This window comes from Notolepis coatsorum, assembly GCF_963971535.1.
Source record: "Notolepis coatsorum genome assembly, chromosome: 11".
In the NCBI taxonomy this organism is placed as follows: Eukaryota; Metazoa; Chordata; class Actinopteri; order Aulopiformes; family Paralepididae; genus Notolepis; species Notolepis coatsorum.
The window spans coordinates 91936512-91952727 of NC_140175.1; the positions used below are offsets into that span (position 1 = coordinate 91936512).

Genomic DNA, 16216 nt, shown 5'->3' on the forward strand with positions numbered 1-16216 from the left:
CAGATTAGGCCTTTTTAACTAATAGATGTGTTTCTCATGGCCAAGGGAAATGCAGTCTGGAGCTGCTCCACTGAATGAATGAATGAATGAATGAATGAATGAATGAATGAATGAATGAATGAATGAAAACTTTATTAACAGATTGCAGAATGGGTACAGTGCAGTACAGCTCAATACATACAATTGTTAAGGGGATGCAGACCAGAGAAAGACTTTCGTCTTGTTTACACCAGGGTCCCCCATTTCCAATTCATCGTAACATATATGACATACATGACATACAGATAGACAGTACTGCTACATCTATACATTTATGACATACCAGATTTGCAATTACAGTACTGTATTTGTGATACAAAAAGAGTCCAGAAAGAAAAGAGTATATACATTAGGCGTAGAAACTGTACATTGGATTGGGTAGGTGGGGGTGGGACTGTACATTGGAGGTGGTTGGGGGGGGGGGGGGGGTAGGAGTGGGGGGGGGGGGGGTTGGGTAGGAGTGGGGGGGGGGGGGGGGTTGGGTAGGAGGGGTGGGTGGGGACTGTACATTGGAGGTGGTTGGGTGGGTGGGGGGGGGGGTGGGTGGGTAGGAGGGGTGGGTGGGGGACACTGTACAACTGTACAAACAACACTGTACATTGGATTATTGACAAGACCATACTTGGTAATTTACTGTACATTGGAGGGGGTTGTGTTCGGACATTTACAGGGGCCAGTTTCGAGTTGCAGTCTCCCTTAGGTGTTTTTTGAGAGTGTTTTTGAAAGTGGGTAGTGATTCACATTCCTTTACAGCTTTGGGTAGGGCGTTCCACATTGATGTGGCATAATTGCGAAACGTGTTTAGTCCCTTGTTTGAGCCGAATCTGGGCTCAAACATGATTTGTGGAGCTCCCTCTGGTGTTGTGATCGTGGTATTCACTGACCTTTGGGAAGTATTTAGTCATGTACATGGGTACCTTGGTCGTGTAGTGTATCTTGTAGACCAGGCCCATTGCAAGTTGCTGTACTCTGTCGTCTACTCTAAGCCATCCTAGGTTGTCAAAGTGGGCAGGGGTGAGGTGGGTTCTAGGAGTAAGGTCAAGCAGTAGTCTGACCAGTTTGTTTTGAGATGTTTGTAATTTTGTTTTTAGCGCCTTTGAGGTGCTTTGGTACCATGAGGTGCAAGCATAGTCGTAGTACCCTTGAATGAGTGCTCCTGCTAGAGTCTTCAGGGTATTCTTGTTTACCAGTGAGGAGATCCGGTACAAGAAACGAGTTCGTTGGTTGACTTTTTTTATTACATTGGATGCCATTTTGTCACAGGAAAGATTTGCCTCTAGGATGGAACCCAGGTAGGTAATATCTTCTTTCCTTGTGACAATATTGTCACCCACTGTAACTGAGAAGCCGTCGGTCTTGCTGAGTTTGTTATTTGAACCGAAGAGAATGGACTCTGTTTTGCCCATGTGTAATGATAGTTTGTTATCAGCGAGCCATATGCAGATTTTGCTTAGTTCTGAGCTGAGGGTTTTTTCAACCTGTAATTTGTTCTTGTCAGAGACCAGCAGGGCTGAGTCGTCCGCAAACAGGAACAAGTTGCAGTCACAAGCTGACGACATGTCATTTGCATAAATTAGGAACAGTAGCGGACCTAGTATGCTTCCTTGTGGAACACCACAGTTTACTGTGAGGGGGGGGGATAGGGTACCGTTTACCTCCACCATCTGCTCTCTCCCCTCCAGGTAGGATTGCATCCAGCTCACTGATAGACTATCAAAACCAATTGCTTTTAGCTTGTCAATCAGAATGGTGTGATTGACAGTGTCGAAGGCCTTTTGTAGGTCCAGCATGACCATGCCGCAGTATTTGCCCGCGTCCACCTCTTGTTTGATGTGGTCGTTTAAATAGAGAAGGCATGTGTCAGTGGAGTGGGATGTTCTGAAGCCAGATTGGAATTCGTAGATTAGATTTTTTTCCGCAAGGTATTTTTCGACCTGTTCGTATACAATTTTTTCCATGACTTTCGAGATGGAGGTAAGGATAGAAACAGGGCGGTAGTTGCCTGGGTCTAATTTACTGCCTTTTTTGTGCAGAGGGGTCACTCTCGCAATTTTGAAGTCCTTGGGGACGTGTCCCTGTTTTATAGAGAGGTTTATTATGTGTGTGATGACTGGGGTGATGGCGGCTGCTGAGTCTCTGAGGAATTTGGAGGGGATGTTGTCATGGCCAGTGGCCTTGTTAGGTTGGAGGGCGCTCAGTTTTTTGAGTACCTCATCTGTTGTTACCATTTCCAGTTTGAAGTCATCTTTGTGGACCCCTAGGTTTTTGTAGTAAGCTACTATGTGTTCTACCCCATAATGCCCTGAGTGGGAGGGTAGTTTGTTTACCAGTGTTGTGGCTATGTTTGTGAAGAAACTATTTAAGTAATTGGCTACATCCAGCTTTTCTGTGATGAGCGTGTTGTCCGTCTTTATGTTTATGTTTGAGAATCTGGTTTTAAGTTTTTTACTGCAGCCTAGTTGGTTATTGAGTAATTTCCAAAGTTCACGCGGTTTGTTTTTGTTTTCCTCGGTTTTGTCATTGATGAATTTTTTCTTTGCTGTTTTGATCATGGAGTTTACATCATTTCTTAGTCTGTTTCTTTCCAGTTTGAGTTCCGTCACGTGGGCTTGGAGTTCACTGCTCGTGCTTATGTTAAGCTTTGACTGACTTTTACGAAACTCAGAGCATTTTTTGTCTCTGGTTTTCATAGCGGTCAGTATTTCAGTGTGCATCCACGGCTCAGCGCGATTTTTTACCCTGGTGGTTCTTAGGGGGGCCATGTTGTTTAGTATCGTTGAAAATTTGGTTTTGAAGCCAAGCCATGTTTCTTCAACCAGTGTACCATTGAGCTCATCTGACCAGTCCAGACCCTCCAGTTCAAGGTTAAAGGCCTCGCTAGAGTAGGTTTTTAGGTCTCTAGATGTGACTGTTTTGTGACAGCCAGCCTTTTGTTTTAGCTTTTTGCGGGTACAGAATATCATATAATGATCACTTAACCCGCATGCTATAACCCCTTTATTGGCGATCTTGGACTTGTCAGAGGTCAGGATGAGGTCAATGGTAGTCTGAGTTGACTCACACACACGTGTGGGTTGTGTGATTAGTTGGCTGAGGCCGTGCAGATCACAAAACCTATTGTAGGATTTGAAGACGGGTGCATCTTTTTGTTGCATATCCGTGTTCCAATCCCCAATAAGAATCATTTCTGTATCCTCAACTCCAGCTAAGCACTCATCCAACACGTCATAAAAGCCATTTTGGTCTGGCGGTCTGTAAATTGTGCCGACTAGAACAGATTTAGCCCTTTCAAATAGAATTTCTACAAAAACAGTTTCAATAGCCTCATGATCTAGGTCTGTACGGTTAATAAATTTGGTGTCTTGATGGATGTACATACAGACACCTCCTCCATGCCTGTTCCTGTCATTGCGGACTAAAGAATAGTTCTCTAATTCAATTTCCGGGTCTGTTACTGATGGGTCCAGTTTGGTTTCTGAGAAACATAGTGTAGGCTCAATTTGCCTATCTAAGCCAGGATACGTCTTCAACGCGCTCACACCACATTGACTTGGGCTGTCTTGTTACTCACTGTTTGATGTTGTTGATAGTTGCATCCGATGGGTTCGAACCGGTTGAGTTTTATGGAAGGAGTTGCGTAAAGTTTCAAACAATAACGGAGCAAACAAATGAAACAAAACAGGCTCCAGACTTGTACTAAAGGGGTTTCAAAACAAACAGGCGCAGCAAAAGGGTTTCAAATAAACTCATAATGATTCTAAACAAAGTCTTTCTTTTCAGTCTTTCATTCATTCAATCTGCGCTGTGTGTGTGTGTAGCAAGCGAGCGGTTGAAAAACTGTTTCTCGTCTGGCGTGCGTTTACACACAGCTGTGCCGTAATTAATAGGAGAACCATGGTGCCATTTTACGAGGCGACCAGTGGCGGCGCTATTTAGTCAAAACTATTAAATCAAATGAAATGGCTCCTACATAACCGGCCCCTATTGTTATGGGCAGGCTCTAATAACAATACAAAATCAAAAAACTGCTGGAGCCATACAAAATGTTCAAAACAAAATAAATACTTGTGAGGTGGGAAACAGGCATGATGTATAGGCCTGTTTGAATCTTCAGTACCTAATTTGAGTTTGGCACCAGCAGGCAAATCTTGCTGATGGGCCTTTCAAGTACACTGGTTTTTGTCTGAAGACGCACACTTCTCACAAGTCCTCTTGAGTCTGGCATTGTTTCCAGGACTCTAGCCAACATCCAGGATCCTCTTGGTGCATTCGTGTCAGCTATGATCACAATGTCTTCCTTTTCAAAGTTCCTGCGGATGCGGTTCCATTTTTGATGTACATTCATAAGAGGTAGGTCAGGTGTTATTCTATCTCTTGGCAGGTCTGCCATCTTCTGTTCTCCGACAGATCCATTGAGACGTCGACATGTCACACATTCAGAAATAATCTTTCTTGCCAATGAGTTGGCACAAGGAATCCAATACTTTTGTCTCAGTGAGGAGAGCATGTGGTTTCTCCCACTGTGTCCTACTTCCTTATGGATCTTTCTAAGAACGAGCTTTGACACATGATGGTCCTTTGGGAGGATGGCAGGGTGCTTTGCATCTTCTGGCATGGCTGCTCTGCTTAATCTCCCACCCACTCTTAATATTTCGTTTTCAAGTTTGGGATCAAGCTTGTAGATTGAACTGTGTTTCTGCACGTTCAAACTTCCTTTCTGCAATGTTTTGATTTCCTCTTGAAATCCTTGGTTTTGACAGAATTGAACAACGGCCATCTCTGAAGTGTCCAGTTCATCCAGAGAGAGGTTGTATGCCTTTACAGCGTTTTTGAATTTTTTCATCTCTACGTCAATTGTCTGTCTTTGTTTGTCTGTGTCTGGTTCTTGAATTTGCATCAGATCTTTCCTTTTTCTACTCAACTGCAAAAGGTGAGTTCTCAAATACAGCATCCATGCTACAGCTCTTTTCAATTTGTAGAAACTTGAGTAGTGGTGTATGAGAGTGCTAGTAGGATCTTGATCTGTCATCTGAATGGTATTGACTGTAACCTTCTCTCTTTTGACTTCCGGATCGTCGGCTGGTATGGGGGTGAGATCAGCAGGTAAGTTAGGCCATGTCTCTTCCTTTTCCTGTAGGAAATCCGGTCCCTTCTTCCAGTTTTCACACTTTAAAAATGCATCAGCTGTAAGACCTCGGGACACATGGTCTGCAGGGTTGATCTTGGTGTTCACTTGGGTTCTGAATGTATCTTCATCCACATTCCTGTTCACTTTCACTGCTAGTACTGCAGCAGTAAGTTCCATTCTGGGTGTTGTAACCCGTTTCAAGGGGGCGTCTCTTGCCTTTGCCATGATTACACGCAGTCTGCGTTTCTTTGGGTGGCGTACTCCATGGTGAGTCCTTCTTTTGTGAAACTCCACATCTTTCTTGAATTTCCCTTTTTGGATCATGAGGTCATTCAAATGTATTATTGATATGCGATTGCCGGAAATATGGGTTGGCTGCTTATGGCTTATTGTGGGTTTGTGTAGAAGCCCACTAACCACCCATCCAAGTCTTGTCTTTACAGCATAGGGCCCATTACCCTTGCTATTAATTACTGCCCACGGTTCCATAAACTTAGCTGCATCATTACCAATCAGGAGTCCAATATCTGCATCAATATATGGCAACTTAACCTCTTTTAGGTAGTTCCATTCTTGCACATCATCCTGAGTGGGAATTTGTTGCTTGGTTACAGGAATTTCTGTTTGAGTATAGAGTGGTGGCAGTTTTAGGAAATCATCTCCTTCAAGACTTGACACTTCCAGCCCATTGATTCGGTTAATACTTATGACCCTTTCTTGTCCTAGAGTACGAAGTAGGATTCGAGTTGGTGTCGCCTTAGCATTCAGTTGCTTCCTTAAAGCTTCAGTACAGAAGGTTCCAGTGCTTCCTGGATCAAGGAAAGCGTACGTTTGAAGTACCTGGTTAGAATTCAACAACTTGACTTGCACAGGAACAATTGACAGTTTCTGTTGGTCACCGGCCCCAGTATGGATAGGCCTTTTCATGGTGACTAATGCACTGCCCACTGACATGCTATCGGTGCTTGGACTAGTTTGACTTGTATCTTTTTTAAATTCAATGTGCAACACAGTAGGATGCTTCTTTGTACATATTTTACAAGTCACACGTCTTTCACAGTCCTTACTCATGTGACCCTGAGTCACACAACCAAAACATAAACCATTTATTTTAAAGAACTCAACTTTGTCTTTGTGTATTTTCTTATCCAATGTCTTGCACAGGTCTGTGCTGTGGTTTTCTTTGCAAAAGAAACATGTTTTCTGTTGCACGGCTGCAGAGCTGCTTGTGCTTGGTGGTTCTGAGGATTCTGTTACTGTCGCAAAACTGCTCTTAGTGTATGATGAAACTGGTATGTATTTCAAATTACTATTTCGGGGAGAAGGGATTGTCCTCTTTTCTTTCGGTTTTGTGTCTTGTATTTCTCCAAAGAGGGGATCAATGGCAATGTTTGCTTGCCTTTCAATGAAATTTACAAGTTGTGGGAACTTAGCTCTTCTGTGTGTACGCTCATAGTAACCATATGCTACTGTCCTCCACCTCTCTCTGTGCTTGAATGGCAGTTTTGACAAGACAGATTTCAAGTGTGTAGGATTGTTCATGTCTTGCAGAATTTCATTATTGCTCATAGCATTGCAGCATGTTCTCAAGAAGAGTGAGTATTTGTGTAAGGCTTTACCATCTTCCGATCGGATTGCATCCCAATTCAGAATTTGTTCCTGATAGGCAGCAGCAATGAAAACCTCATTTCCAAAATGTTTGCGTAGCAGCCGTTTTGCTTTCACATAGCCTTTTTGGGAATCCATGTGAAGGCAGCTTCTCACAATTGCCTTTGGTTCTCCATCTGTAAATTGTTCAAGAAAGAGCAGTCGATCTCTGTTGTTACTTGTCTTGCTTTCTATACAATGTTCAAATGTACTAATGAAAGAGACATAACTTAATGGATCACCTTTAAAAACAGGAATCTCTCTAGAAGGCAAGAGTGAGAACCTCTGTTCTTGAATTAACATTTCTGTGATTTCATTTTGTTTTCTCAAAATGTCCATCATGGCTCCGCCTGGTTGAACATTAACCTGAGCACCATCTTGCAAGCCAAGGTTTGGGTTAGGCTGTTGGGGTTGTTGGTGAGCAACAGGCATTCGTGACCTTGTAGGCTGCTGAGCCATTTGTTTCTGTGGCTGCCGTAATTGGCCACTAGGGGCATGTTGAGACCTTCGTCTCAGTGGTGGATGGGAAGCTGCTCCTTCAAATTCATCATCATCATCATCATCATCATCATCATCACCATCATCATCATCATCATCATCATTCTCTTCAGCCTCATCATCCTCTTCATAGTCATCATCTTCCTCTTCATCATCCAATCCATGATTAACCTTCTGGCTGTCCACTGGTAAGGATCGCATTGAGTCAAAATAAAGTGGATTGATGTGGATTAAGGGGTTAACATCAAGCCTGGTGTCTACATGTTTAGTAACATCCAGAACCTTTAACATGGCATCAGCAGCTGCAATTTCCACTTCTAATTCAAATGCTTCCTTTCTTGCTTTGAGCTGTGCCTCCTGAAATTCAAATGCTTGTCTTTGTTTGAGATAAGCAGAACGTGTGGCTAGATTGGCTCTTTCGGCCTCTACCTGTCTTAATGCTGCGGTGCTTGAAGTGGATTTCATGCCAACTGAATTATTGCCAAATGATTTCACACTTTGTGCTGGTATCACTGCTGGTGTCACTTCTGGTGGCTTTTGTGCCATAGCTGCAGGGGCATTATTTATCCATTCTATAACCTTATCATGAAATTCACATATGATTTTGAACTTCGGCATGTACCACTGATCTTGTTCTTCTGCCGCTTCCTCTTCTGATAACAGCTGCTGTACTGTTTTGTGAAGTGATTTGAAGTCATTTGTTTTAGAATTAAATTCATTGTATTCTTGTTTAACCAATTCAACATTTCTGTAATCAACCATAAGTGCCTGTAACACATTTCTTTTGCTTGTGAGTTGTCCAAGTTTAGCTTTTCTTCGATTACATTGTTTTGTATAATTAGCCTCAAGTGCCCGTTGCGTGGGTTTCACTTGTCTCTTTCCCTCAACCACAGGTAAGTTAACATTTGTATCAGAAGTGTGAACGGTGGTAACTTCAATCACAGCAGCTGCATCAGAACCTTCAGTCACAATCTCAGCAGCTGCATCAGAATGGCCCAATTCCTCTTTATCTTGCCCAGACATCGTTAAGCAGCATCTATTTATCTATTTATAACGGTGCACAGGTTTATTTGATGACGACATATTCCTTCAAATCCACTTTAAATGCGCGTCTTTGGCGTTCATTTATCCACATGATATCGCACATTGCATTATCTTTAATAGAATCACACATCCATTAGATACTTTGATCCTCCAATTCTATTTTGAAATGCGCGTCTTTGGCGTTCATTTATTCAATCATATTGCACAGTCCATTGTTTTCAATAGCGTGACACATCCAGTAGATCCGTTTGATACCATTTTAAATGCGCGTCTTTCGCGTTCATTTATTCAATCATATTGCACAGTCCATTGTTTTCAATAGCGTGACACATCCAGTAGATCCGTTTGATACCATTTTAAATGCGTGTCTTTCGCGTTCATTTATCCAATCATATTTATTGCACAGTCCATTGTTTTCAATAGCGTGACACATCCAGTAGATCCGTTTGATCCATCAAATTCCATTACTTGTGTCCGTATCAGAGAGTTTTTTAACTTGATTGTAGGCTCAATTTGCCTATCTAAGCCAGGATACGTCTTCAACGCGCTCACACCACATTGACTTGGGCTGTCTTGTTACTCACTGTTTGATGTTGTTGATAGTTGCATCCGATGGGTTCGAACCGGTTGAGTTTTATGGAAGGAGTTGCGTAAAGTTTCAAACAATAACGGAGCAAACAAATGAAACAAAACAGGCTCCAGACTTGTACTAAAGGGGTTTCAAAACAAACAGGCGCAGCAAAAGGGTTTCAAATAAACTCATAATGATTCTAAACAAGTCTTTCTTTTCAGTCTTTCATTCATTCAATCTGCGCTGTGTGTGTGTGTAGCAAGCGAGCGGTTGAAAAACTGTTTCTTGTCTGGCGTGCGTTTACACACAGCTGTGCCGTAATTAATAGGAGAACCATGGTGCCATTTTACGAGGCGACCAGTGGCGGCGCTATTTAGTCAAAACTATTAAATCAAATGAAATGGCTCCTACACATAGTATGTTTACCTTTCCGCTACTGAAATGATTTCTTATTTCTGCCAGTTTGTGCCTGAGGCTATTTACATTAAGATGAAAGATATGTAGTCCGTTTTTATCTGCTGTGTCGTCAATATCATTGAGATAAAGGTAGGATTCTTCTTCTGTGGGAAGGGGGGGGGGCTCTGTGATGTCCGGAGGGGGGGTGGGGGATCCTAGTCCGTGTGGTTGATCTTGTGGCGGTAGGTGGGGAGGGGGGGATGGGGTCCTGTGTTCATTGATGTTAGGAGGGGGGGTGGGGATGATCCTTTGTCCTCTGCTGGTGTATTTGGTCGGTGTGAAAACCCGCGACGTGGGGGGGGGGGCTGGTTGCTGTCCTCAGATGTCTCTGGAGGCCCTCCGTTGTGGGGGAGGGGGGGTGGGTCGGTTAGTCTAGCTGTCCTGGCGGGGCTAGCCGAGTCAACCGGCGGGTCCCTGGTGCTCACGTCCCGCGCTGATATGAGTCCCCTGATTGCAAGCTCTCTCCCTCTTGCATCTCGGCTCCTCTGCTTGGGCTTCGGTGAGGGGATGTCGCCGCCTGCTGGTCGGTTGGTGCATCCGCTGGCCGTTGTGTCCTGGGCCGGCGACGGTGTGGAGATGCATGCTATTGACGGTGTGAGGATGAGCCGTTGATTCTTCGCCTGTTGGCGCGTTAAAACAGGTCCTGGGTTCTGATGAATGTCTCCAGACAGGAGCAAATACAATAAAAACATCGATTTTCTATCAAACTTGCCTGTCGGGGGTAGTCTCTTTCTTTCGGGATTCGCCGTCAACAGTCTGTGAATAGTTGCCGCTCCAATAGCCGGATGTTTACTCTCCGAGCCATTCAACAGGTAAAAGTCACAATGGGACTGTAGATTTGCGCGTTTGTTGCCTTCCACCGCCGTTTCCTGACGATTCTGTGCTGAATTCAGGCACACGTCTGTAATCCAAAGTATGGCGAGCAAGAAATGCATAAATATTCCTGTATATCTTCTTTTTGTTGATTTTTGTTGTTGGTTTCCATGGGAACAGCAAGAGCTGGATATTCTGCGACCGTTCATGTCGAGAGCCGGAAGCTTGACTTGTTTTGTGTACTTTCACAATGTCTGTCTGAACTTCCACATGCATTGCATACAGTATCAGCTTTATATTATGGCAGGGCTAAGAGAGAAGCAGAATATTTAGTATATTGACCCCCCCCCCCCCCCCCCCCCACACACACACACACACGCACAAAAGAAAATGCAAAAGCCACTTGTACAGCCGTTTGACATCACAGATTAGGGGGTGGAACAAACTCCAAATATTATTTTCTAATCATAGGAGACCGTGGTCGAACTAATAGACTGAACCCTGGACGGGGAATAACGACATTTCAATGCTGAAATTCAGCGCTAGTCCCCTTGATGATGGAAAAGTAACATGCTGAGCTCTCCTTAACCCTTTCACTATCACACAACCGACGGTCGTCGGGTTAACCGGCTGTTGTGTGGCAGTGAAAGGGTTAACCTTCTGTGTATTGTCGCAGTGAAAGGGTTAACCGTTTTGGTAGTGCGGCAGTGAAAGGGTTAATTGGGGGTTTTACAGTCGGTTTCTAAGCATTACTCTTTTCACATTTTGAGTCTGGCGGAAACGCTATTTCCCCTCCCGTCTATTTCTAGACATGCAATTGAGTCGACATCATCTCGGCTCGGGCCTCGACCACAGGTTCTCAAGTTATGCCCCTTAAATACGGGGAGGAAGTGCCGTTTCGTACGCTTGCCGTTGACATAAATAGGCCTTCGGTAACCAAGTACCTTCGAGAAACGGCACGATGCACTTCACCCCCTGAACAAAACGGAGTTAGCCCTGCTCTCGGGTCTCTCGGCCGGGTCCTGCAGTCAGTCAGCGGGGGGATTCGCTTTCCATCATTGTGGTGTTTATGCCCGGGTGCCCGCAACCCGAGTCCACTTGCACCTGGCACCCCTCCCCCTATTCTCCCATGCCAGCCAGCCAGCCGGCCGGCTTCCCAAACGCAAACTCCCCCCGCCAGGTCCGTCCATTAATCATAACGCATAGTGACAAACGGGGCATAAGTATAGAGTAGTGGCACGTGCCGTTCGCCCAGGCGCTTTTAATGGTGTGCAGCCAGACGGAGAGAGTCGGCAGCCAGGTATCGTGATGACGGGAGATATTTAGTAACGGTCCAGAACCGTAGACTGGCGTAGTAATGAGGTAGAGAAAGACATGAGATGATCTCTTATCAGGAAAGACATTGGATCCTGGTTCTTGCTCCACAGTGCTGATCTGCACACACACGAAGCTGTGTCCTCTGGACATATTATCTCATCTAGCAGACCATGTGGACACAACTGATAGTTATCAAGCTAGCTTCATAGCAGCTGGAAAGGCCCCCTTTCACCCCCCTGAAACTGATCTCAATCTAGTTCCCTGAAGCTTGATGAATACGTCCTCAAACAGATCTGGACCTGCTGGAGTTCTCCGAGCCAGGGATCTTCAACTACTCCACACTGCTCCTGAGCGAAGAGAGAGACGCGCTGTACGTCGGAGCCAGAGACGCCATATTTGAACTCAGCAAGAACAACGTCACGGTCAGGAACAACAAGGTATGAAGACGCGGCTTAGGATTTTATCGAAAAGGGAGCGAAAGGGTTGTCTTATCTATAGAGCAGGGGGGGTCAAACTTTTTTATATCACGACCCCATTTTATTTAGGATTCTTTTTTGGCAACCCCACACTTAATGTATCGTGTAATTTCAACGTGGAATTAAGGAATATCAAAGTAAAAGTACACGTTGTTGAACATTTATAAAATGAGGCATATTTAGACAAAATATGTTGCCAGAACATAACATTTTTTTACATAAAAAAACAAGATATATATAATAGATTTAATTTTTTTAAATTGACTTGCCACTGTCACTTACCCACGACCCCACTTTGGGTCACGAGTCGCGACCCGTAGTTTGAGAACCGCTGCTAATAGAGGGTATTGATCATATTCACACAGCCCATGCACAGGATGGGATTCATTTCCACCTCGTCAATGGAATATAATTTTTCCCCCCCACCATTCCTGTAGGTTGAATGGACAGTGGCGGAGACTCCCATGACGATGTGCGCTCTTAAAGGAAAATCAAAAAAGGTATTTATGTTTTAGTCATCCGTTTCCTGGCACCACCCAACAACGCTTCTCCTGAATCTGCCAATGTTACAGTTACTGGGTAACTGTATTCACTCAAATACTGTTAATGTGTGTTTCCAGAAGGACTGTCTGAACTACATTCGGGTTCTCCAAGTACTGGACAACGAGCGGCTGTATGTCTGCGGAACGCATGCCTTTCAACCTCAGTGTGACTACTTGGTGAGTGAACGTGTCAAACCTCATCTGGGACGGGTCCAGTAGACGGTTCAAAATCTCAAGAGCGGTAATCGAGTATGAGATGCATTTCTGACGGGAACAACCTGTTGAAACCGAACTAGCTCCAGTGTTTCTAAATTAATTGTTTTAGCTTAGTGCACCTTTGACTCTCCCTCTCGCTCTCTGTAGCCTAATCTCTCGTCTCTCCTCCCAGTCCCTGTCAAACTTCTCGCTGGCGGGCCGAGCCGAGGATGGCAGGGGGAAGTGCTCCTATGACCCCTCCCAGAGCTTCACCACCGTCATGGTCGGTGAGTTCATAGACATATATAAAGGCTAGAGATGACTCACCCGCTGCTGGCCAATGGAGACCGATGTTGTCACATGGTGGCCATCTTGCCACAGGCAGCACGCCCACTCATATAATGAATGTCTATGGTGCATGTACTATTGAAATAACCATAGCTTGCTAAATTCTCAACCGATTTTCAAAAGGTTTGGTTTGTTATAAACGTTGGAGATGTAGTTATTATACTGCATACTCATAATGGACTTTCATAGGAAAATAATTTCAACATGTTACATGTCCAAGCATCCTGAATCATAGCCACGTTAATAACGTTTGTAATAAACCAAACCGTTTGTAAATCGGTTAACATTTTAGCAAGCTATGTAGTACATGCACCATAGACATTCATGTTATGAGGTGGCCGCCAGTGAACTACGCTGGAGACTCCACCTTGCACCATCTAGTTATATATATTTATTACATGGCGTTTTAACATTTGCCGAAATGCTTGATTGTGATTGGTCAATAGCGCTCGTCAGAGGTCCGTTATGTAAGGGATAATGTATAGCTACGAGGTCATTCTTGCAAAATAATTGACCGACACGGAGTTTAGAATACCGAGGCGCCTCGCCGAGGTGTTCTAAACGTCAGTGAAGGTCAATTATTTTGCGACAATGACGAGTATAGCTATACATTATCCCGCTTATTATTACATGGCTAACTTACTAACAATATACCTAATTCATTTTACACCATCGACAAGACGAGATCAAATGCAGACGCAGTTGTTCTGTGGCTCTGTCAGCCCAAATAAAGTGATTATTATTATCGCCGGCAGCCGGCAGGTGTGTCTGATTGCACTGATGCAGTGTGTGTCAGTGGGCTTGATTGCTCCAGCTGCGAAAAGCAATAATCACCGGTAATTATTGCGCGTTGCCCATGGCAGCAGTCAGTTATCGAAAAATAATTCACCGCTGTCAGGGGCTATTGACCAATCACAATCAAGCATTTCGGCGAATGTGAAAACGCCATGTAATAAGTAAGGGATAATGTATAGCTACGAGGTCATTGTCGCAAAATAATTGACCGACACGGAGTTTAAAATACCGAGCCGCCTCGGCGAGGTGTTTTAAACGTCAGTGAAGGTCAATTATTTTGCGACAATGATCGAGTATAGCTATACATTATCCCGCTTATTACATGGCTAACTTACTAACAATATACCTAATTCATTTTACATCGACTCGCAACACTGGTTCTGGCTCCGCTCGTCGCTCCGCCCTGTCATCGCCGGCAGCTTCCCCGGCAGCCGGCAGTGTCTGATTGCACTGATGTCAGTGGGCTTGATTGCGAACAGCTGCGCACAGCGGTCATTATTGTTCCACAGAGGTCCGTTATCGGGTAATATCAGACCTCTGACGCGCGCTATTGACCAATCACAAGCAAGCATTTCGGCGAATGTGAAAACGCCATGTAATAATACTCGATAACGGACCTCTGCCGAGCAATAATGACCGCTGTGCGCAGCTGGACCAATCAAGCCCACTGACACACACTGCATCAGTGCTGCTCAACATATGCACAGCTGCACTCAGTCATCAGTGCAATCAGACCACAGACCTGCCGGCTGCCGGCGATGACAGCGCGGAGCGACAGAACAGAACTGCGTCTGCATTTGATCTCGTCTTGTCGATGGTGTAAAATGAATTATGTATTGTTAGTAAGTTAGCCATGTAATAAGCGGGATAATGTATAGCCTATACTCTGTCATTGTCGCAAAATAACGTTTAAAACACCTCGGCGAGGCGCCTCTGTGTTCTAAACTCCGTGTCGGTCAATTATTTTGCGACAATGACCTCGTAGCTATACATTATCCCTTACATATATATGGGTGAGTTGACCCCCATTTCAACCAATTGCACAAAGAGACTTTTTGGTCGGCAGCCCTGCAGTATAAATGCATGATTATTAGATTAGATTAAAATGTATTGTCATCATACAGCACAAGTACAGTACAACGAAAAGAAGTTTGGCATCCAACCAGAGTGCAAATGTCTGGTAATCGGAAGGTTCCCGGTTAGATTCCCACTCCTCCCAGGCAGCGTGGCGAAATATCCTTGAGCAAGACACTTAACCCCTATTTGCTCCCGATGAGCAGGTTGGCACCTTGCATGGTTGCCTCCACCGTATGAGTGAATGTGAGGAACAAAATTGTAAAGCGCTTTGGATAAAACCATTGACCATTTATATATATATATGTGGTAAATATATGTACGGTATATACAGCACTATTGTACATGCTATCGTACAGCGTTATGGGTAGGTATAGTTTGAGGTAGTTATGATAATCACATTCTTTCTTACTCCAGGGCGGTGGTTAAAGCCATTAAATGAGACGGCTGGACAATAAATTGCGGTTTTGTTTATATTCCTTGTGGTTTCTGTTCATTCAACAGATGGAGAGTTGTACTCGGGGACTGCGTATAACTTCTTAGGCAGCGAGCCCATTATCTCCAGATATTCTCTGTCTCAGTCCCGGATGAGGACGGAGTATTCCACGTCATGGCTCAACGGTGAGTTGAAATGTTGAGATGATGGATGCCTTTCATGTCTCCAGTGTGGGGGAGGTCTTTTTCCATTGTTCAAGCCAAACAAATTATTATTTTTTTTTTTTTTTTAAATCATCATTTAATGACTTTGATACAGGAAATTGAATGTGGAGTATCCTGCTACACTGTGGGGAAATAATCATCCATCTTAACAAGTCATTTAAACTTGGCTTGTGTCTTAAAATCGTATTTTTCCTAAAACAAGTGAAAAAACAAGTGTTACCAGGAAATTCTTGACAGGAGGGAGATTTTTGTCTTTGCTGTGTAATATTGCAAGAATCGGAGCCACGATTGAACCACCCCACAGATAGATAATGGTAGCTCATTATTCTCAGTTTTCCGTTTGACAACTCCACAAAACCCCTTTCTATTTTATTTTGTACTAATCTCTCCCCCCCCCCCCCCCCACCGCCTCGCAGAGCCCAGTTTTGTGTTTGCTGACGTCATCAGGGAGGAGGGGAGGGGCCGGGCAGATGGCGAGGACGACAAAATCTACTACTTCTTCACGGAGGTGTCGGTGGAGTACGAGTCCTTTGGCAAGCTCATCCCCAGGGTGGCTCGCGTCTGTAAGGTCAGTCCACGTCATGCGCCATCTGCCATACCTGCAGTGTCCTCC

General features: G+C 44.4%; 2 protein-coding genes across 2 annotated transcripts in view; both read left to right on the forward strand.

The window, feature by feature from the left end:
• Window positions 1-16216, forward strand: part of LOC311237188 (uncharacterized protein) — a gene marked incomplete at both ends in the record, with an annotated part of 204709 nt that overhangs the window by 116565 nt on the left and 71928 nt on the right. The window lies entirely within an intron of this gene.
• The window catches only part of LOC311236445 (semaphorin-4D-like), a gene marked incomplete at its 5' end in the record, with an annotated part of 48754 nt that overhangs the window by 7824 nt on the left and 24714 nt on the right, over window positions 1-16216 (forward strand). The window contains 6 exons of the mRNA XM_084324126.1: window positions 11805-11950; window positions 12427-12489; window positions 12610-12708; window positions 12920-13013; window positions 15448-15564; window positions 16020-16171. Of these exons, the coding sequence (XP_084180252.1) occupies window positions 11805-11950; window positions 12427-12489; window positions 12610-12708; window positions 12920-13013; window positions 15448-15564; window positions 16020-16171 (671 nt within the window). The remainder of the gene's footprint in view (window positions 1-11804; window positions 11951-12426; window positions 12490-12609; window positions 12709-12919; window positions 13014-15447; window positions 15565-16019; window positions 16172-16216) is intronic.